The sequence below is a fragment of the Nyctereutes procyonoides genome, unplaced genomic scaffold (assembly GCF_905146905.1).
Source record: "Nyctereutes procyonoides isolate TBG_1078 unplaced genomic scaffold, NYPRO_anot_genome, whole genome shotgun sequence".
In the NCBI taxonomy this organism is placed as follows: domain Eukaryota; kingdom Metazoa; phylum Chordata; class Mammalia; order Carnivora; family Canidae; genus Nyctereutes; species Nyctereutes procyonoides.
In genome coordinates this window covers 41956323-41978387 of record NW_026575020.1, presented here as the reverse complement: position 1 = coordinate 41978387, position 22065 = coordinate 41956323, and the positions used below count along the sequence as shown (strand labels likewise).

Sequence of the window (22065 nt, the reverse complement as noted above, 5' to 3'; positions counted from 1 at the left end):
TCTGCCGAAAAAATTTTTTTCTGTCTGTACTATTTTCACTCTTGGGCTTATATATATAAAACCAGCAAAATAGCTTAAATAAGCTTTGGCTTTCAAATTTTGATGTTTTATAGAAGCCAATGGACCTTTACAGTTCCAAGTCTTTGGGCCTTTCTCAAGATCCAGCTAGCAACCCCTACACTTTTTTTTTTTTTTTTTAAAGTAGCAACCCCTACTCTTGTAATATGAAGAAACTTAAGGATTTGGCCTACTTTCCACCTCCCTCAGTACCTATAATCACCCACAATTCTAAAAGACAATGAAACTACATTTCTAAATATCTTGGGATTTTTCTGTCTTTTCCACCAAAACAAAACACACACACAAAAATCACACTACCTAAATGCAGAGTGGGGCAAGTACCTCAACTTTTCACTCTTGTTCTGAGGCAACATTATAAGCCATCTTCAGATTAAAGGTTGTAATCTAATCACAACAGGGAATAAGATAAAAATAACGGGAAGTTGAAACATTTACCAACTTTAAATACTTTTAGGTAGTTTTCCCTTTTAAGATGGTAAATTCATTTGAATTAGGCTGCTTTAGTCTACATTCATTATCCCGAGAGTCAAGTTTACCAAATTATTTCCTTATGCTCAGTTTTGTGTTATGCACATCTTCACATGTTTATTCCCAAGAGGTAGCATCACAGATGCAAACAAAGCAGAAGGAAAACAAAGTTTCCTTTCAACTCTTGAAAGCATTCTGTATTCCTGGAGCCTCTAGACCAGGTAACACTGATTCTAGAAAGCCTCTGTCTCACACACAAGCAACTAACATCTAGATGGTTGCTTGCTACGTACCTTAAAACATGAAGCTCGATACAGTAGTTGCACAACATGACCAATACTTGTTTTTGATGCCTGAGGAAATCTTGGTTCTAGTCTTTGCACAACAAAAAGTACCAGTACTTTCCTTGAGAGAGCAGAACCATCTTCTAATGCTAGCAACACCAGCTTTAAGGCCTCTTCTTGCATAGCTAGAAGTAAGGAACATGAATTCACAATTAATGAGAAACCTTGCAGATCATGTCTGCCAAACTTCTTTGGGTTTTAGTTCATGGCGGTCCATCATCCACAGTCTATTTCATTAGCACAAAAAGAAGACATCACAAATATAAAAATACAATTTACTTAATTAAAAATCAAACAAAATATAATTTCTATTAAATAACCATTTAGCACACAAGTCAACAGAATTTAAAATGTATCTTCTGAAGGTATTTAACGATCAACTAAATAATGTTAATGTTACAGTGCGAAGAAAAAAAATCCTCATTTACAAAATACATGAAATTACTCTAACATATAGAATAACATATAAGGGACATATATTAGTCTCGTGATAAATGATCATTTTTCTTTAATGCGTGAGACTATTAGACAATTTGCCTGACATAACAATTTTGCACATAATTTTAAAGTGATATTAGCCTCTGGGAGCAATACCTAAAGAAGGTATTAATTTATGTTGTTTTCCGGCCAGGGGTGTATATAGTATAATCTGAATCTAAACATGAGGGAATATCAGGCAAACCCAAATTAAGCAATTGTTTATAAAATAACTGCCTGTATTCTTCAAGAATACCAATATCAGACAGAAAGGCTGAAGAATGGTTCCAGTCTCTTTAAGAAGATGAAAAGAGATGACAAACAGAATAAGTGGCCTGAATTATATTCTGAAAGAAAATAAATGGCATTAAAGACATTTCTGGGGTAATTGACAAAAACAAAATACAAATTAGATTTTAGTATGGTATATAAGTTAAATTTTTTTGAGTCTGATGAATAAACTGTTGTTACATAAAATGGTATCCTTGTTTTTAGGAAACATTGCAAGTATAAAGGGATACAAGGGCACTAAAATATGCAACATGTTCTCAAATGGTTCAGGAAAGAGAAAAAGAGCAAATAACATGACAAATATAACAAAATATTAAAAACTAACAAATGTAGATAAAAAGTATACAAGAATTCTCTGCATTATTCTTGCAAAGTTAAAGTTTTAAAGTGCACTGGTTCTCAATTAAAATGGGAACTTCAGAGCTGAGAGGTCATCTATAATCTGGATTACAAATCAAATCCTTTTTCAAATGAGGTATTGAGGTCAAGGTTCACAACTAGTTAGCAGCAAAACTGTACTTGCACCAATGACTTTTTAAAAAAATTGAGGTAAACTTTATATAAAATTAACCATTTTAAAGTATACAATTCACATGAACAACCATAAGGTCTATCTAGGAAACCTACAGCATAATGGTTTATGTCACTCCCCTTAGCCTCTACCCACTGCCTTTGGCAATCACTAGCCTGCAGTCTGAATCTATGAATTTACCTTTGTGGATGCTTCAAATACATGGAATCACAGAATGTGTGACCTTTTTACTGGCGTCTTTCACTTAACATAATATTGAAGTTTACCTACATGTATCATTTCCAATCCTTTTTAAATTTTTATGCTGACTTTACACAGAAATGAAAATATTTTATGTATTTTAATTTCTTTCTGTGGCTGAATAATATTCTATTTATGGACAAAGCACATCTGGTTATCCACTCATCAGCTGATGGACATGAGGACTGCTTCCACTTTTGGACCACTGTGACAAATATTGCTGTGAAATTGGTGTACAAGTTTTAGTTTGAATCTGTTCTCAGTTCTTTGGGGTAGATACACAAGTGGGACTGCTGGGTGATATGGTAACTCTAACTTTCTGAGGAACCACCAAATCATTTTCCACAGAGGCTGCACCGTTCTACTTCCCAAGTTTCACGCATATCCTCACCAACAATCTTTTTCCATTTTTTTACCTTATGGCAAACCTAGCTGGTATGAAGTGGTATCTCATTGTGATTTTGATTTGCATTTCTTTAATGACTACTGATGCTAAGCATCTTTTCATGTGCTTTTTGGCCATCTGTGTACTTTTTTTGGAGAGATGTCTTTTCACCCTCTTTGTTCATTTTTTTTTTTTTACATTGTGTTGTCTTTTTGCTGTTGAGCAGTAGAACAAAAGATATTTGATACTCAGTCTAGTGCTTCTTAGGTCAGGTAAATAAATATGAGGAAATATCCAAAGACAACATTCTTAAATTATATATAAATGTGGATTTTTAAAAATATTTTTCAATTTAACTTTGCATTATGGAAAATTTTCAACATACAAAAGTAGAGATAACATGATCCCATAAGATAGCTGTTGCCAGTTCTTACCCACTTTTCTAGTTTGCTTTGGCTGGCATGTTTTGAAGGTAATCCCAGACAACATAGCATTTCACCTTTAAATAATTCATTATTTATTTCTAACATGTAAAGACTTCAAAAACATTTTTATAACTTTATCACATTTTTAGAAAGTAATATATATCCCTATTATCATATAATATTCAATCCGAAGTTGAATTTTTTCCCACTGTCTCAAAAATTTCTTCTTATAGTTGGCTTGAGTAAGTATCCAAATAAAGTCCATACATTGCTTTTGATTAATATGCCTTTAGGCTTAAAATACACACACACACACACACACACACACACACACACACACAAAAGCTTCCCACTACCTTCCACCCTCTCATTAAAGAGAAAATTCAGTTTTTCTCTGAATTTTTTTAAGAAACAATCATTTTTCTAAACACTTCCCCACATTCTTGGTTTGGCTTATTTTGTGCTTGTAGTATTCCTAAATATGTTCATTTATCCTCTTTATCTCATGTAAACTACAGGCTTGATTAGATTCAGAATGAGCTTTTGTTTTTTGAGATTTTGTTTCTTTTTCTGCCAAGCATACTTGTTATTCCATATATTAAAAGTGGAGACAATTAAGGCCTAGTAGTCTCACTTTTAGTAATGTTAATGTTAAGATTGATATTAGGTTCAGGTCTCACCCATCTATAGCAAATTTTCCCAGGAACCTCACATCTAATGGTTTTAACAGCTACTAACAATTCTTGTGTAGACCCATTAATTGACTTGAGATTGTAAATGTGTGATTTTTCTAATTTTGACACATTTTTTTCTAAATTTATTAGCTGGAATTTTGCTAAAAGAGGTACCTACATTCAACACCCTGAGAAACTGTCCTTGAAAACAGTTTGTAAAGGAAGGACGGAAAAATTTGCTTGACTTTTATTCTACTCTTTCATAATTTCTAGAATAATGTGTTGGCATTATTAAGCAACTGCCAAAGAAAACCATTTAATTTTTCTTGTACCGTCATTACAAAATCTTGGATTTTCATATATTTTATCTTTCAATCCATTAATCATTATTCATTTTGATTTTCAAACCGTGCCAATCGCGTCCAGCGGGAGACCCTTCAAATTTACTTATTTTGATGTGATGCCAATGATCTTTGATAGCTTTTGTGCTTTCTACGCCAAGAATTCCCAGGCTCAACTTGTACTTCCCCACCCTAGAATTGGAATATGGCATTTATCCAAAGAGCCCGGTTTCTTTTTAATGGGCAATGGTATTTATTAAGGGTCATAATCTGGGTGTTATGGCTATTCACTGCTTCTAAGCCCGGTGGGCAGACCTAGAGAATAGGCATTTTTAGAGGAAGAAAAGTAAATGAGCCTGTATTTACAGTGACAATTCAAATTTAAGACCAAAGGGTTTTTATATAAATTCTTTGACTTCATACTTGTATCTTTTTTTTTTTTTTTTTTTGGTAATGCTGAAAATCTTGGTTCCTGATGACATTAACACCATAGCTACTTAAATTTCAAATAGGTCATAAATAATTATTAAAAAATAAATCATACAACTGTAAAAAATACCAAGCATGGACAGCCTGGGTGGCTTAGTGGTTTAGCGCTGCCTTCAGCCCGGGGTGTGATCCTGGGGAACCGGGATTGAGTCCCACGTCGGATTCCCTGCATGGAGCCTGCTTCTCCCTCTGCCTGTGTCTGTGCCTCTCTCTCTGTCTCTCATGAATAAATAAATAAAATCTTAAAAAAAAAAAAATACAAGCATGAATTCCTCTGTAACTTAGTATAGGAAACACTTTTTTTTTTTTTACTCCAAATCCAGAAGTAGTAACTGAAAAGACTGATATTTGACTATATTTTTTAATTGCATCACGGAAAACATCAACAGCCCTGACAACAAATATTGTCAACCTTTTGAATTCTGCCAATCTGATATGTGAGAAATGGTCAATATAATTTTCATGTGTATTTCTCTTGATAGAGAAACACTGAGTATATTTTAGATGTTTGAGGGCCATTTACATTACTTTTTCTTGTGCATTTTCTGTTTATGTCTTTTGCCAATCTTCAGTTGGGTGGTTGGTGTCTTTTTCTGAGTTTTTAGAAGTACCTTACGTATTAGTTTTATTAGTCATTTGTGATATAATAAAAACATTTTCTAAGTTTGTCATTTATTTTTACTTTGATGTTTAAGTAGCTACGGTGTATGAGAAACAGATCTAATTTTGTCTTTTTCCACATGTCTATTCAGTTGTCTCAATGCACTTGTTTAAAAAGTTTCCTTTACACACAGTCACACACAAAATTCTACCTGACTGTAGCTCTAAATCAGAAAGGTAAAACAATAAAGCTTCTAAAAGGTAACAGAGAAGTGTACTTCATTCATAACCTTGGTATAGGTAAAGATTTTTTAAGTGGAATGTAGATGGAAATAACTATGAAGGCATTATCCCTGGTGATTTGTATGTTTGTGTGTATAATTTGTCTTCCAAGTTTTAAAGACAATTAAAATTTTTTCATTAAAAAACTTTATTTTTCCTTTACTTACTACCTGTATAATATCAGGCCTCTCTAACTCGATTTTTTAAATTATAAAATTGGATCTGTGTCACTTCTTTCGAAAGCTGCTAAAGATTAAATGAGAAATTTATTCTAAAATGCTACAGTACTGTCACATAGATTATGATTAGAAAAACTGGTTTAATTATGTCAATATTTATATGTATAAATAAAGATGGGTTAAGTCTCAGGATTCTCAACTAACTCTAGAAATTGGCATCCTCTAACCCTGATAGCCAGTAAGAGAAAAGACGGTGATCTATCCTACCTGGCCCTAGAAACTGGCATCCTCGAGCCCTGACAGCAGCCCACAGGTTGGCAGACAATTGCTGGGGATTCTGGTGCTGTAATATTAGTTCTGTTACAGTTCTTTCTCCAAGTGAACGGGCTGCTCGCATGGCTCTTACACGACCTTCTTCCTCCACCAGTTGACAGTTTACAAGTGTCACCAGTTTCCTTTGCATTGGCCGGCTCAGTGCACTCTGATTCAAACTAGCTACACCTTTAAGAGGAAGGAAACAAAGTTTTTCAATTAAATAAAACAAGTCAATTTTCATTATCCATACTTAACTATGAAGCCATAATTTGTAATGAGTCCTCTGTAAGGTACTTTCACTGTTTTAACAAGAGTATTACTATTCTGTGGTAACAGGAGTCTAATTTTTAGTTACTTCAAATTTTATTTAGGTATCCTGTTTTCTGGGTTGCATGTGTCCCTCAAGAGACTATTCTGGGGGCAGCCCCGGTGGCGCAGCGGTTTAGCGCTGCCTGCAGCCTGGGGTGTGATCCTGGAGACCCGGGATCGAGTCCCACGTCGCGCTTTCTGCGTGGAGCCTGCTTCTCCCTCTGCCTGTGTCTCTGCCTCTCTCTGTGTGTCTCTCATGAGTAAATAAATCTTAAAAAAAAAAAAAAGGCTATTCTGGGTTTATTTAGCCTGTTTTCCATCCAGTTATGAAAAGTTTAGTAACAGCTCTAATTTTATTACATACATGACGTTTGGAATAGAATTTAATGGCAAACTCTAAGATCATAATCCATTTTCCTAACTCAAGGATATGCTCCAGCAATTCTTTCCTCTCTCTGATATCATTACTTCTTCCCTTTCTATTTGATTGCTTCCATCAGCAAGACAAAAAAAGAAAGCATGCTGTTATTTCATCCATCTTCAAAATAAATCTTTTTATTCATTGCTTTTCACCTACCAGTTCTGCCCCATTTCTTTCTTCTCTTTTGTAGCAAATCTCTAGTATTGTCTATATTCACTATCTCCAAATTCCTTTTTTTTTAAATAAATTTATTTTTTATTGGTGTTCAATTTACCAACATACATAATAACACCCAGTGCTCATCCCGTCAAGTGCCCCCCTCAGTGCCCGTCACCCATTCACCCCCACCCCCCACCCTCCCCTTCTACCACCCCTCCCCTTCTACCACCCCTAGTTCGTTTCCCAGAGTTAGGAGTCTTTATGTTCTGTCTCCCTTTCTGATATTTCCCACACATTTCTTCTCCCTTCCCTTCTATTCCCTTTCACTATTATTTATATTCCCCAAATGAATGAGACCATATAATGTTTGTCCTTTTCCGATTGACTCATTTCACTCAGCATAATACCCTCCAGTTCCATCCACCTTGAAGCAAATGGTGGGTATTTGTCATTTCTAATGGCTGTATCCCCAAATTCCTTGCATCACAATCTTTAAAACCTATTCCAATCAATCTGTTGCTCCTATCACTTTATCAAAACTGCCTGTAACGACAATTACCTCTACTTTGCTAAGTCATTGGTCAATTCACAGTAACTTCCCTTACCTGACCTTTCAACAGCCCTCAACATACAACCACTCCTAATTCCTTTAAACACTTTCTTTACTTAGCTTCCAGAATACTCCATCTCTCGCTCTTCTTCTTTCCTTTTATTTCAGGTCTTTTTTTTTTTTTAATCTGATTTCATCTTTTCTTCCTGACTTCTTAATGTTAAAATGCCTCAGAACTCAGTTTTTGTTTTCTTTATCTACGTTCACTGTGTGCATGATCTTAGCCAATCTTATTAGTTGCTGTAAATTATATTCATATGTTAATGACGCCCAAACATACAGTTTCTATACCTCATTCCTTAACATATATCCACTGGTTACTCAATAGCATCCAAATGAAGATCTGACATCTCCAACATAACATGATGAAAACTGAACTCCTGATCTTCCCATCTAAACTTGATCTACCTACAGTATTCCTTATCTAGGTTGATGGCAATCTCTTTCTATGTGCTCAGACCCCAAAACCCAGGAGTCCTCTTTGATTCTGCTTTTTCTCACAGCCCACGCGCAATAATTTAGGAGATTCCCTGGACTCTACTTTCAAAATATTTCCCGGCCATTCACTTCTCATTACCTCCACTGCTACTATGGTGGCCCATTAGCCTATTAACCAATACCCTGCTCCTATCCTTTCCCTTCTACACTGAATTCTCAACAGAAAAGCTTGAGAGATCCTTTAAACATTAGTCAGATTGTGTCACTCCTCTGCTTAAAATCCTAGAGTGAATCCCCAATTTCACTTGGAGTAAAAGTTCGAATCTTTAAAATGGCTTGCAAGTCTGCACATTATCTGGTCTTACCACTTCCTTTCATCTATATCCTACTGGTCTCCCCTTCACTCCCACTGCTCCAGGCACACTCTCCTATTATTGTTCTTTGAAGATACTAGGCATGCACTAGGGACTTTACTATTGCCTTTCTAGAACAGTCTTCTTCTTTTTTTTTTTTTAAAGATTTATTTATTTATTTGAGAGAGAGAGAGAGAGAGAGAACAAGAGGGAGGGACAAAGAGAGAGAGACAGAGAATCCCAAGTGGATTCCATGCTGAGCATAGAGTCTGACTCGGGGCTTGATCTCAGGACCCAGAGATCACAACCTGAACCGACAACAACAGTCAGATGCTTAACTGACTGTACCATCTACGTGCTCCATCCTTATTGCCCCTCTGGAACAGTCTTTTCCCAGGAACCTACATGGCTAACTACCTCACCTCTTTTTTTTTTTTTAATTTTTATTTATTTATGATAGTCACACACAGAGAGAGAGAGAAAGGCAGAGACACAGGCAGAGGGAGAAGCAGGCTCCATGCACCGGGAGCCCGACGTGGGATTCGATCCCGGGTCTCCAGGATCGTGCCCTGGGCCAAAGGCAGGCGCCAAACCGCTGCGCCACCCAGGGATCCCACCTCTTTCATTTCAAGTTTAGAAGCTACCTTCTTTATGAGGCCTACATTAACCACCTTCTATAAAATTGCAATCTGCCCTTGTCCTCTCACCCTGACCTTTCTAATCCCTTTAACTGTATTATTTTACTTCCATAACAATTATCAATTATACTATATAATTTTTATTATGTTTATTGTTTATTATACTTTCTCTCTTTTCTGAAACATAAGTTCTCTGAGGGCAAGCATTTTACTCATGCCAAGAACCAAAATACGGCCTGGCACTTAGTCCATGCTTGTCAGTATTTGCTCAATGAATGAATGAATGAATGAATGAATGGAGGTGGATAGGCTAAGTTTCTCAAGGAAATCACTGTGTCCTAAATATTCAATAGTGCAAAGCATAGAGCAGGTATAAAATAATACTTGATGGATTCATCTAAGATGTGTGGGTCAGGTATGCAGTGATAATCAAATAGAATTCTGTAAAAATAAATAAATAAAAAAAAAATAAAATTGAATTCTGTTTCTGTCAAACACTTAAAGTAATTTATTGTACTTATATGCCTATCGCCCCTGATAGACTGTGGGCTCTGTGAGGGAGGGTTAGGCAGGGACCCTAACCATGATAAATGCTCAATAAAATTGAATGACTGAATATATGAAATTCTGAGCAGGACTTATTAAAATTGATATTCTGCTACAGCAGTATTATTTTAATGAATACAAATACCGTAGAAATCTCAATATGTAGTATCTGATGAATTCTTAAAATAGTAACAATATTAATTATTTTCAGAAGAAAATATAATGCTCTCCAACAAAAAGTTTTCCAAGAGTTGTCCAAACTCATTTTTTAAGAGTCAAAATTATTGGATAGAGTATTAACATTAAGTCTTTCAAAGTAAATATGTTACCAAATCCTGCTCACCAGTAAAAACACTTTTTATGAACCTACCTTTACCTCCACTTAGTGGTTTCAAGTAGAGTGCCAAATCCTCAACACATTTCTTTGCAACCTCATAGTGTTTGTTCTCACCTAGATTACTTAACTTTATTGACTGATGATCTGGTACCTAAAAAAAAAAAAGAAAAATTGAGGAAATACATTCATCCAGCTTATAGAACTGTTACTTACATATTTGATAATAATCTTGGTGAGTATAAAATTATAATACAGAGACAATACATCAAAGTACTTTAAGTAAAATTAAAGTCGAACACCTAGCCAAACTGCTTTCCAAGAACCAAGTTTATCATACTTAATGGCAGGGGCTCAATGTAGTAATAAATGGAAAAAGCAGCAGGTAGTTAATAATATTCTATAATGTTAATGTCTTAAGATTGATAACTATGCTATAATTTTGACAGATGTTAACATTAAGGGAAGCTACAGAAAATTATACAGGTTCTCTGTGCACTACTTTTTACAAGTTAAAGTATTTTAAAGTAAATAGGAAAAAAAGTACTTAGCACCTTCTCACTATGAAATTCATTTACTGTATTTATCGATAATGGTTTGTCTCCTTTTGGTAGAACAAGACAGTATTTTTTATTTAAGTAGGCTCCATGCTGGGCTTCCAATGTGGGCCTTGAACTCACAACTATGAGATTAGGACCTGCGCTGAGATCAAAAGTCATATGCTCAACTGACTGAGCGAAACAGGTGCCCCAAGATGTACTATTCTTAATGAAAAGTCAACATTTGGGCATAAACTATAGCTCTGCCACTTCTGAGTGACCTTGAGTAAATCATTTAACTGCTCCAACTCATGGTTTTCCTCCCTGAAAAATGGAGACGAAAATCCCTATTTCATATTGCCATTATGAGAATTCAATTTAATCCAACAAATATTTGTATTTATGGAGTGCTTAACATGTTCCAAACACAGTTTTGGGTATCGGGCATCTATCAGTGCACAAAACAGGCACAACTGCTTGCCCCTTGTAGAGCTTGCAATCTCGTGAAGAGAGAATGGAGCTAATATATTAAAAAACATAATAAATAAATAGGTAGTATGACAGACACAGCAAGGATGGGGGCGGTATTGGGAAAGTCAGAGAGTAGTTACAGTTTTGGCAGGGGGTCATCAGGACAGGCTACCTTGGGAATCATGACATTTGAATAAAGACTTGAGAGAGAAGAGGTAATAAACATTCTACACAGAGATAAGAGTCGCAACAAAATCCCTCAGGTGAGAATATGTATGGCATATTTAACAACTGGCTATGAAGCAATATAGCTTAAGCAGACAGTCTGAATCCAGTAGTAGCAGGTGGGGCCAGGTTTTAAAGGTAATAGAAGGGACGCCTGGGTGGCTCTGCAGTTGAGCGTCTGCCTTCAGCTCAAGTCATGATCCTGGGGTCCTGGGATCCGGTCCCGCATCGGGCTCCATGGATGGAGCCTGCTTCTCCCTTTGCCTGTGTCTCTGCCTCTCTCTCTCTGTGTGTCTCTCATGAATAAATAAAATATTAAAAATAAATAAATAAAGGTAATAGAAATCTCACTGTATGGGCCTGCAGGCTATTAAGGACTAATTGAGAGGACATTTATAAACCACAAAACAATACCTGGCCTATATAGCAGATGCTAAATAAATGGCAGATAGCTAGTATTATTAGAGTCTATCATATTTTATTGTATCTAAGATGCCACTGTCTGCAAAAGGCACTGTTATTTTATGTGCCATTAAGAAAAACTCCTGCCAATTATGACATACTACTGATTATAGATGCACCTTGATTTCAGAGTGTCTAACTGGATTATGAGCATTGAAAAGAATTTTTTTTTTTTAAGATTTTATTTATTCATGACAGACAGAGAGGGAGAGAGAGGCAGAGACACAGGCAGAGGGAGAAGCAAGCTCCATGCAGGGAGCCCGACGCAGGACTCGATCCAGGGTCTCCAGGATCCGGCCCCGGGGTAAAGGCCGCACTAAATCGCTGAGCCACCGGGGTTGCTCAGAAATGTGTTTTAAAAGAAACACTTGGGGCAGCCCCGGTGGCGCAGCGGTTTAGTGCCGCCTGCAGCCAAGGGTATGATCCTGGAGACCCAGGATCGAGTCCCACATCGGGCTCCCCACATGGAGCCTGCTTCTCCCTCTGCCTGTCTGTGTCTCTGCCTCTCTCTCTATGAAAAAATAAATAAATATTTTTTAAAAAATAAATAAAAAACTTGAAATAACAAGATACTAAAAGAATGTAATATTTTTAATTTGTTGAATTTTCTAAGAAATGATTAATCAGAAAAGTCCTTATTTTCTTACTTTAATCTATAGGACACGATGTATAGAATTTCATCTTCTTTCTCACTTGTAAAATGTGGATAATAACTATCTACAGAGCTACAGTAAGAATTAGTACTAATAGATCTTGAATACTTACTATCATACCTAACATAAAGCAAACTCTCATTGAATGGAAATTATTGTAAGTATAGGGTTTTGGCCTGATCCAGTAAAATGATTATAAACAAGAAATATTAATTTTATAACACATGAACATAAAAAAACGGTATAGAATTTATTATTGATACTCTGGAAATTGGTTTTCTATATATATGTCCCTAAATAGACCTTATGTTCTTTTTTTTTTTTTTTTAAAGATTTTATTTATTTATTCATGAGAGACACACAGAGAGAGAGGCAGAGACACAGGCAGAGGGAGAAGCAGGCTCCATGCAGGGAGCCTGACATGGGACTTGATCCCGGGTCTCCACCCCGGGCTGCAGGCGGCGCCAAACCGTTACGCCACCGGGGCTGCTCTAGACCTTATGTTCTTATTTGTAATATTATCCTAAAAGTCAAGTGAAGTTAAAAACCTGCATTTGGTCCTAGCTGGTTGATATCTAGCCAAAGCTTAGATTATATTTCTTTTCATATCACCTAATGAATAAATGCTTATATATGCTTATTTTAAAATGCTCCTTATCCACCAAGTCACTTATATATGTTGACCAGTGCACTGAAGACAAAGAAATACATAACTATAATGGGATTTATGGTTTTGCATAAGGATTTATAACATTATATAGAGAAAATCTTTTGCAGAATACAATCATGATATCAGGGACACTGAATATTTTTGATGTTTCAAGTATCACTAGACACATTTGTACCCCTTAATAAACAAAGTTCCATAATTATTAAATATACCAAATTAGTACAATCTTGAAAGCTTACCTGGGCTCCCACTAACTGGAGGAGTGCAAAGTTGACAGGAAGGACATCAATGTCTGTGTTGATGGCAGTCTGGTCAAAAGGACAAGCTTTTCGGTGAAGTTTATTCAAGCAGGTCTTGCAAACAGTGTGTGAACAACCTAAACTGATGGGTTTGTGCACATTCTCATCAAATTCATTATAGCAGATTGGACAGGACAGAAATTCTGTCCATTGAGCTGCCTGCACAGGCATTGTAGAAGCTGGATGCTCGGGTTAGCAGTCTAGCAGATCATTATTTTGCTGTGTAGTGTTTTGTAAGCTGGAAATGGACAAAAGTAAGAATTAACCACATATTCATCATTCACCTTTTAAGAGTTAACTGCTTAAGTCAACCATCACAGTTTCAAAATCTAAAACACCCTGAATAATTTCATATTCTTTGGATGTCCTTTTAAATCTATTTGCTGAATTTGTTAAATTTCTAAAATTTTCTCCAGAAACAACATCTGCATAGTGTCCTTTTTTAAAAAAATATTTTATTTTATTTATTTATTCACGAGCGACAGAGAGAGAGACAGAGGGAGAGAGGCAGAGACACAGGCCTAGGGAGAAGCAGGCTCCATGCAGGGAGCCTGATGTGGGATTTGATCCCCCGTCTCCAGGATCACGCCCTGGGCTGAAGGTGGCGCTAAACCGCTGCGCCACCTGGGCTGCCCCACAGTGTCCTTTTCAACTAAACATATTTATATTGGTTGGTCAAATAATAGTCAGCTACCAAAGCTTTTATATATTTTTCTTGATGACCACATCAAATATATAGATTAACTTTCCATGTTTCATTTTTAGGAATAGAAATTACTTTGGATTCTGAGTTTTTGGATAGCTACCACCCTTAAACACATTAAGAAATGGCCTAAGAGTTATTGGACTTTGAAAACTATTAATCCAAAGAATATCATAGTGAGTAAAGCATGAAGAAACAGCCACTTGAATGACCAAGTTAGTCAAGGATATGTTCAGCTTGGCAGCTTCACAAAAGAGGAAATCTCTGGTGAAGATCTGACTAAATGGCTAACAAAGGTACTGAAAACCAAAGTATGTGAGATGATGGTAGAGCAGTTTGTCCAAAAATGGAAAAAAAAAATGCTAACCTTAAAATACAGAAATACAGTGCTAAAATTAAAAAAAAATTATCTTACAAATCACGTATATCTTAGTGAGATAGATATATAGATACACAACCCAAAACTGTCAGGTCCAATGAGCAAGATATAGAAGAATAAAGCAGTATTCTCATCTAATAATTCTAAGTAGGAAAAAAAGCAAAATATAAATTTTTATCTTTATATATGATTAAAAGGCATATGAGAAAAATGACAGAATTCTTTTTCCTAGGATTAAAATGTTCATTCTATGATTTTTAATAAAATAAAATTTTAGTGCCAAAACTGTACTGTACTCTAATTTAAAATCTTGATACCTAACTTTAACACTCTACATTTCACAAATTTTTCATATCTTCCAATTCAAAGCTTACATAAGTCTGACAAAGGCTCTCTGGTGAACAGAAATCTAGGTATTTAGGGCAATTAAACAGCCAATACTTTATTTCATAAGAATGTTTGCCAACCCAGATATCTTAATTCTACAGAAATAAGATGTTTAAAACTATAGTCAGATTAAGACAGAAAAGTATATAACTGATTCTCCAATATCTCTACATCCAAATGAAGAATTATGTTAGCCTTTATTTTGCTTTTATGTTCACAAAAACTAAGGTTTCAAAAATGTCTTGGTAAATGAATCACAGGGCTTGTTATATAAAAAACACCCTGTACAAATTTCTCCTCAGCTATAATGTAAAGTATCTAATATCTTTTTTTAAGTATTTAATATCTTTATTTTTAAACTAGCCAAAACTTGCAAATTATACTTATTTTATACCTTTTATCTGTACATTGCCACATCTATTAATGCCATCAATCTTAAACCTGGTTAGTCTGCTTTCAACTTTAGAGATAAACACTAAACAGGTGATCATTTCTTGAAACTATTTCACATTTAAAAATTTTCAGTTTTCTAGGCTGTAGAATAATACAAAGAAAAGGCCTTTGAGGAAGAAGGCAGCATTTTATCTTAAATCTACTGAGAGTCCTAATTTAGTTAATAACCGGAACCAAAAAAGTATTTATCAAAACAAGGCACTGCATCTATTTTTTCATAATGGCCACCTGTTTGAAAATGCTAATTTTGTGGGTTAGGGTATCACAGCCACCGGGTAATAGGAAACTAGTTGCAAATACTCTTTCCTTATTTCTTTTTTTTTTTTTAATTTTTATTTATTTATGATAGTCACAGAGAGAGAGGCAGAGACACAGGCAGAGGGAGAAGCAGGCTCCATGCACCGGGAGCCCGACGTGGGATTCGATCCTGGGTCTCCAGGATTGCGCCTGGGCCACAGGCAGGCGCCAAACCGCTGCGCCACCCAGGGATCCCTCTTTCCTTATTTCTTTTTCCAAGATCACCCTCAAATGCTTTGCATTCGTAAATGAGTTGGGGGTGGGGGAAGCTGTTTAAGTTTGAACTAAACATAAAAATGCTATCTTCCCTATTTTCCTTCACCTGTTTTCTTTTTTCCTTCTTCTAAAGATTTTATTTAGGTATTTATGAGAGACACAGAGAGGCAGAGACATATGCAGAGGGAGAAGCAGGCTCCCCGCGGGGAGCCCAATGTAGGACTCGATCCCAGGACCCCGGGATCATGACCCAAGCCAAAGGTAGACGCTCAACCACTAAGCCACCCAGGTGCCCCTCATCTGTTAGTTTTCAAGTATTTCAAACTACTCCAGAATATACTTGACAGTTTTTTTTTTAATATTTTATTTATTTATTCATAGAGACAGAGAGGCAGAGACGTAGGTAGAGGGAGAAGCAGGCATCATCATACAGAGAGCCTGACGTGGGACTCGATCCAGGGTCTCCAGGATCACGCCCTGGGCTGCAGGCGGCGCTAAACCGCTGCGCCACCGGGGCTGCCCTATACTTGACAGTTTTATGTTATAATATCCCACATGTGTTTTTAGGTTTGCAAACACCAGATACTGTAATATAATTAATATCGAGAAGTTTGATTTCTAATAGAAACTGAATCAATACCTTTTAAAAAAAGAAAAATTCTGCCAAAATTCGTAATTCTGCCAAATTCTCCTGTTATGTGTCAGAGTCTAATTTTCTGACAAGAAAAGTATATACTAAATTTTCCTTATTTAATAAGACATAAGGAAAAATTTGATTTTTTAAATGTTTTTTTTCAGTACCATTATCAATAAATTATAGATTCCTCAGTTAAGACAAAATAAAATTTTATCTAAGACACAGAAGCAGCTTACATAGTCCACCGAAATGTTTAGTTCGTGATGGCAAAAGTGACTTTCATTTCTTCCTTTTTTAAAAATTTCTTCCTTTTAAAAAAAAACAAATACAAAAACTTTCATTTCTTTAAAAAGGGCATTTTGTAAATATGTACGCAGGAAGTATTTTTATAACCAAAAATGATAAATAACCTATTATCTTTATAATTTAACAAGCATCTAAATGAGCCATCACAAGCTAAGAATATATACTGATGTGTAAAACTTCTAGATTTACACTAATAATTCCATAATGACTTAACTTGACGCTATGGAAGCCTAAATTGCTAATAACACTTATAGTTAATAGTCAAGTATCCAACCTGAAGATACTCCCAAAAACATCTCAAACTGAGATAAAGTGGATTAAAAAGCCAAAACTTGGGGCACCTGGGTGGCTCAGTGGTTAAGCATCTGCCTTTGGCTCAGGTCGTGATCCCGGGATCCTGGGAATCTGTCCCGCATCAGGCTCCTCCTCACAGGGAGCCTGCTTCTTTCTCTGTGTCTCTCATGGATAAATAAAATCTTAAAATAAATAAATAAATGAAAATAAAAAGCCAAAACTCAAACAAAAAGCCCACAACTCTAAGTACATAAAAGACTATTTAAGAAATACATTCCAATTAAATTACTTGTATTACCTAAGTAACTTTCAGTTACTAGTTAGTAAAATTGAAGGAGGATAACAAGATAAAGCAAAGAAGAAACACTACATTAGATGTGGGACTTTAAATACTTTTTTCCTCAAGTAATTTTTCAAGCTCCAACACATTCCCTTGTTATGAATACTAACTTGTAAAATAGGAAGAGTAATTAATAGACATCTCTCATATGATGCAAATTACACACTGTTTTATTAAGAGCAAACTGTACACCAGCTAAGCAGTTTCATTTTTTGTTATTAGTCCACCATGACATCACACAGCCAGTTCTGGACTACATCACCTGATTTTAAAGTGCCAGAATAAAGTCTATGCTCCTTTCACTATAATGAAAGTGTATAATGTATAATTTTAACAAAATCGAGTATCTTACAACTCTCTTCAGAAAAATGTAAACATTAAGGCTCAAGTCTATTAAGGCATTGTTTTCATTTTAGTTCATCCATGTGAAGAATTTAAGCTACTGAAATGAAAAGTACTGAAAAGTACTTCTCAATTCAGAAACCTTACAAATAATTAGCTTTGGACTTCAAAAATTACACTTAAAACATCAGTAAAATTGAGACCTTAACCTATAAAACAAGCAAACAAAACCAATGGAAATAATCTGCAAACTCTAAAACTCAGCATTCAAACATACTAAAGGGATTGAAGGAAAAAAAATTGAAGTACAATTTTAAAGACTATTACAAGTGACTTTCGTATAAGTTAGGAAAGATATAGGACTTAAAGTTTTTTTCTTAAATCCACTCTGAGGCTGAACTCCGTTTTTAAATCAGTGTAAGATTTAACTTCCTGTGTCTTCTAGTATAACACTAATGGGATAATTTTCTATTTTAATTAGCATATCCAATAAAATTTTGCTTTAGTTATGACAAGACACGAACAATACTTATTGTTGAGACAGAACTTAGATTACTCACTTCTGCCTATCAAATAATGGCCACTGGATAATCAAAGTCTTTAGCCTTTTGATTATTCAGATTGCAAGATGATACACTGTCAGGAAATTTTTGGCTTTCACGTGTGTACTTTTATTCAGTGCTGTTTTAAACAGTGCTGTCTAATAGAAACACAATGTAAACCACAAGTAATTTAAAGTTTTCTAGTAGTAATATTAAAAAAGGAAAAAACAGATGAAATTAATTTTACCATAATTTAACCTAATTTACCCAAAATATCACTTCAACACGTTATCAATATAAAAAAAATTATTATGATGGCTTAAATTCTTTTTTTTTTTTGTACTACAGCTCTGAAACCTGGTGTGTATTTTATTTTACATTTATACCACATCTCAATTCACACTAGCCACATTTCAAGTGCTCAATTGCCACATATGGCGATTGGCTTGTATTGAACAGTGCAACTCCAAAGTACTTAACATTACAAAGTAATAGCCAAAACTAATTTTTTTTTTTTTAAGAATTTGAGGTGAGGGATCCCTGGGTGGCGCAGCGGTTTGGCGCCTGCCTTTGGCCCAGGGCGTGATCCTGGAGACCCGGGATCGAATCTCACATCGGGCTCCCGGTGCATGGAGCCTGCTTCTCCCTCTGCCTGTGTCTCTGCCTCTCTCTCTCTCTCTCTCTCTCTGTGACTATCATAAATAAATAAAAATTGAAAAAAAAAAAAGGAAGAGGTTAGATAATCTTTCCATCTCAGTGGTCAGGAAAAACAATTTAAAAAAAAAAATTTGAGGTGAAAGTCACAAATACAGTTAAGAACTTTTCATAAAATTAGAAAACTTGAAAAACATAAAGATGTAACTCAAAACTTACTAGACTGGATGCAAAACATTACTTTTAATTTTCAGCTAGCTTTATTTTACCACATGCTTCCTTTTTCCATAACTAGAAAGTGAAACTTCAATGCAGTCCAACCAAAACAATAAGTGCTTATCATAATAAGGCCTTGTTTATTTAGCATTCTAAGGTACTGCATACAACACTGAAGTTCTTTTTCTGAACACAAACTTTTGTGTTAAAGAATACATTCCCCCCAAAAAGAATTTTTGTTAGCTTTTTCAGACTGGAAGATATAGAAAATTACAAAAGCAGAAAGTGAATTAATGGTAACGTATGAACAAAGGATGTAAGTCATACATCAGGTCAATACAACAGTAATAACAGATCAGGAGTAACTCAACGGATCCACTAATGAACATGACTGAAATGAAATCTTCAAAGAATAGGAGGCAATTTGAATTTTAACATCTGCTTTTCCTGAACATGTTTGGAATATATGCTTAACATTTTGTCCTTCTAGCAATTTTCCAAACTCTAAAATTTGGAAAACGTGAATCTCCAAATTAACAAAAATAGCAACATTAAAAATTTGACAGGATTTAATGGCTTCTATTCCTTCAAAAATTAAATGTGGAAGTCAACACAAGAAAGGGATGTTATACCAGTGGTGTAGCATCTTAGATAACTAAAAGGTAATAATGACACAATCCATGAACTTGTCTTAATGTCTGAAGAAGTCTTAACTAAATTTGTGTATTTGACTAAAAAGACTGCACAGGCTAACTAAAACATTTGTTTCTTTGCTTCTGGATGAAATTCTATCAGACTAGTGAGTAATGTGTGCATTCTCAGGTTAATCAAAAGTTCCTATTGGAACTTACTATTTGACTAATACAAAAATGGAAAAAGGATTACTCAAGCACTTTATTTGGAGTAAAAAGTCATTTTAATCACAGCAGTTTGGGCCAAAGTAGGAATTAAAAAGAAGGGGCCCTGGTAAGGAGAGAGCAGGAATTAAAAGGAAGGTCCTAGGTGGTCATTTAAAAATAAAACAGGCTGGGAAAAACGAGATTAGATCTACTTTATGTCAGTGATTACTTGTGACTATTTTGGTGTCAAGGTTCTATCTACCGGCGTCTTAAACTCCTCTGTGATTAGAGTGGAAATGACAGCTACTCTCACGTTCTCCCTTCCTGAAAGCTAAGGGCAGAGAAAAGTAGAGCTGCTTCTAAGAAACAAAGATGCTTTCTACCATTCTTCTAAGATGGTGGAAGAGTCTCCTTAAGAGGCTTCCCCGAGAAGGAAGAATGAAAGGGGGAAAGAAGAAAGCCACAGCAGAATTCCCTGGCCGCGTTTCGTGCCACTGCTCCGTCACATTCACTGTGCAACCACTCTGGTCCGGCCATCGCCGTCCCAGGAGGTTAAGCCCTCCCAGGGCATTGTTTGGCCGCGCTCCCTATTTACCACTCAGATCGCCTCCACCATCCCTGCGCAGAGATCTCGAGAAGCCCCAGGACAGAAAGCCGAACAGCTCAGAGGGGGCTTGGTTTCGAGATCTCCTCCAAAACCCCTCTTGCCAAACTGGTGTAGAAAAGGGAGAGAGAGCGCTGGCCTCTGCTTGGGTGGGTTCTTAGGGGTCAGAGGCTTCCCCTCGGCGGGTGTCGAAGGGAGGTGGCCATTTGCGCCGGGCGCTCGGTATTGAGAAAGCCCTACCCGGGAGAGGGGCCTCGGCAGGCCCCGGACTAGGGGCTCGTCCGAGTGTCAGGTGCGGCCCTCAGTTCCCAACCCTCGGGTCACCGGCAACAGCACACAGGCCCCAGGCTGAGACCGGTCTCCCGCCCGACCGCCAGGGACTTAGGGACCCGAGCTAGGGCCCGAGCCGCATCGTGCCCGCCCCCGCCCTACCTGTGGGGGCCCGGGCGGGGTCGCTAAGGGCCGCTCCCGGGAGCCCCGCGACGGCGCGGCTCGGCGACGGAGGCGCCTCGTCTCGCCGGGGCAGAGCTCGGCGGCGGTTTCACGACCTCAAACTCCATCGGGAGCTATAGGGACAGCCCCGTTGGCGGCGGCGGAGGCCGCGACGGGGCCTCCTCCTCCTCCCTCCGCCTCCGCCTCCTCCTCCTCCTCCTCCTCCTCCTCCTCTCCACGGAGGCGGTCCTGGAGGGAGCCCGACCTAGCTCTCGCGAGAAGATATTCCTCGTTTCACGCGAGATCACGCAGGACTGGGCGTTAGGGAGGTGGGAAGAAAGAGTAGTAGCCCCCGCCACCTAGACTGCGCATCAGCTTCCCTCTGGTCGAGCCTAACCACCCCCGTCACGTGACTGGGGAGCCCCGGAGCACTGTGGGAGGTGCTGTTAGGAGGCTAAGCAAGCCGAAAGGGCTGATGGGAAACTCCCTGCACCTTCATCAGCGCCTTGAGCCAGCCTCCTAGACACTGGTGAGGGTGTCTGAATCCCCTCGAGAAAAAGTGGTCTCCATTGAGCATAATCTGATACATCTGTATTATATCCTATGCACTCTCCCGTAATCAAATACTGACCCGTTCCCTCAATCCCTTCACGTACTTGCCAAGCAATTTCTCTATTAAAAAAAAAAAAAAAGCATTTGCTCGTCAGGCACTAGCACATAACCCATATTGAAAACTGAACTCGGGCAGCCCCGATGACCCAGAGGTTTGGCGCCGCCTTCGGCCCGGGGTATGATCCGGGAGACCCGGTATCGAGTCCAGCGTCGGGCTCCCTGCGTGGAGCCTGCTTCTCCCTCTGCCTCTCTCCCCCTGTGCCTGTCATGAATAAATAAGTGAGTAAAATCTTTAAAAGAAAAATTGAACTCCTCAGAAGCTGGCAGGGATCAAAATTCAATTAGTATCAATAAATATTTGTTGAAGGATTTTTCACAGCAAACTGTAAGGCAGAAATTATGTTTTTATATATGACGAAACAGCCTGGTAATAGAAATAAGGGAATCAGCACTTATGAACTACTTACCATGTGCTAGGGCCTCTGTTAGGTGACAAAAATTTCATTTTTTCCATTTATTTTAGTTTTATATTTCACTCATCAAAATAATCCTAAAAGGCCAA

At 37.1% G+C, this 22065-nt stretch overlaps 1 protein-coding gene across 4 annotated transcripts in view; it reads right to left on the bottom strand.

Annotated features, from left to right (window-relative positions):
• RC3H2 (ring finger and CCCH-type domains 2) overlaps positions 1-21078 on the bottom strand; it is a 46977-nt gene extending 25899 nt beyond the window's left edge. For 3 of the 4 annotated variants that reach the window (XM_055336784.1, XM_055336799.1, XM_055336807.1), the window contains exons 1-5: positions 20892-21078; positions 13191-13488; positions 9968-10085; positions 6076-6309; positions 843-1018 (exon numbers count right to left, since the gene is read on the bottom strand). In XM_055336784.1, coding sequence (XP_055192759.1) covers positions 843-1018; positions 6076-6309; positions 9968-10085; positions 13191-13421 — 759 coding nt within the window. In that variant the 5' untranslated portion in view covers positions 13422-13488; positions 20892-21078. Of the gene's footprint in view, positions 1-842; positions 1019-6075; positions 6310-9967; positions 10086-13190; positions 13489-16558; positions 16606-20891 lie in introns of those variants that run through there. The other variant, XM_055336792.1, reaches the window with a different exon arrangement.
• Between the last annotated feature and the right edge of the window lie 987 nt (positions 21079-22065).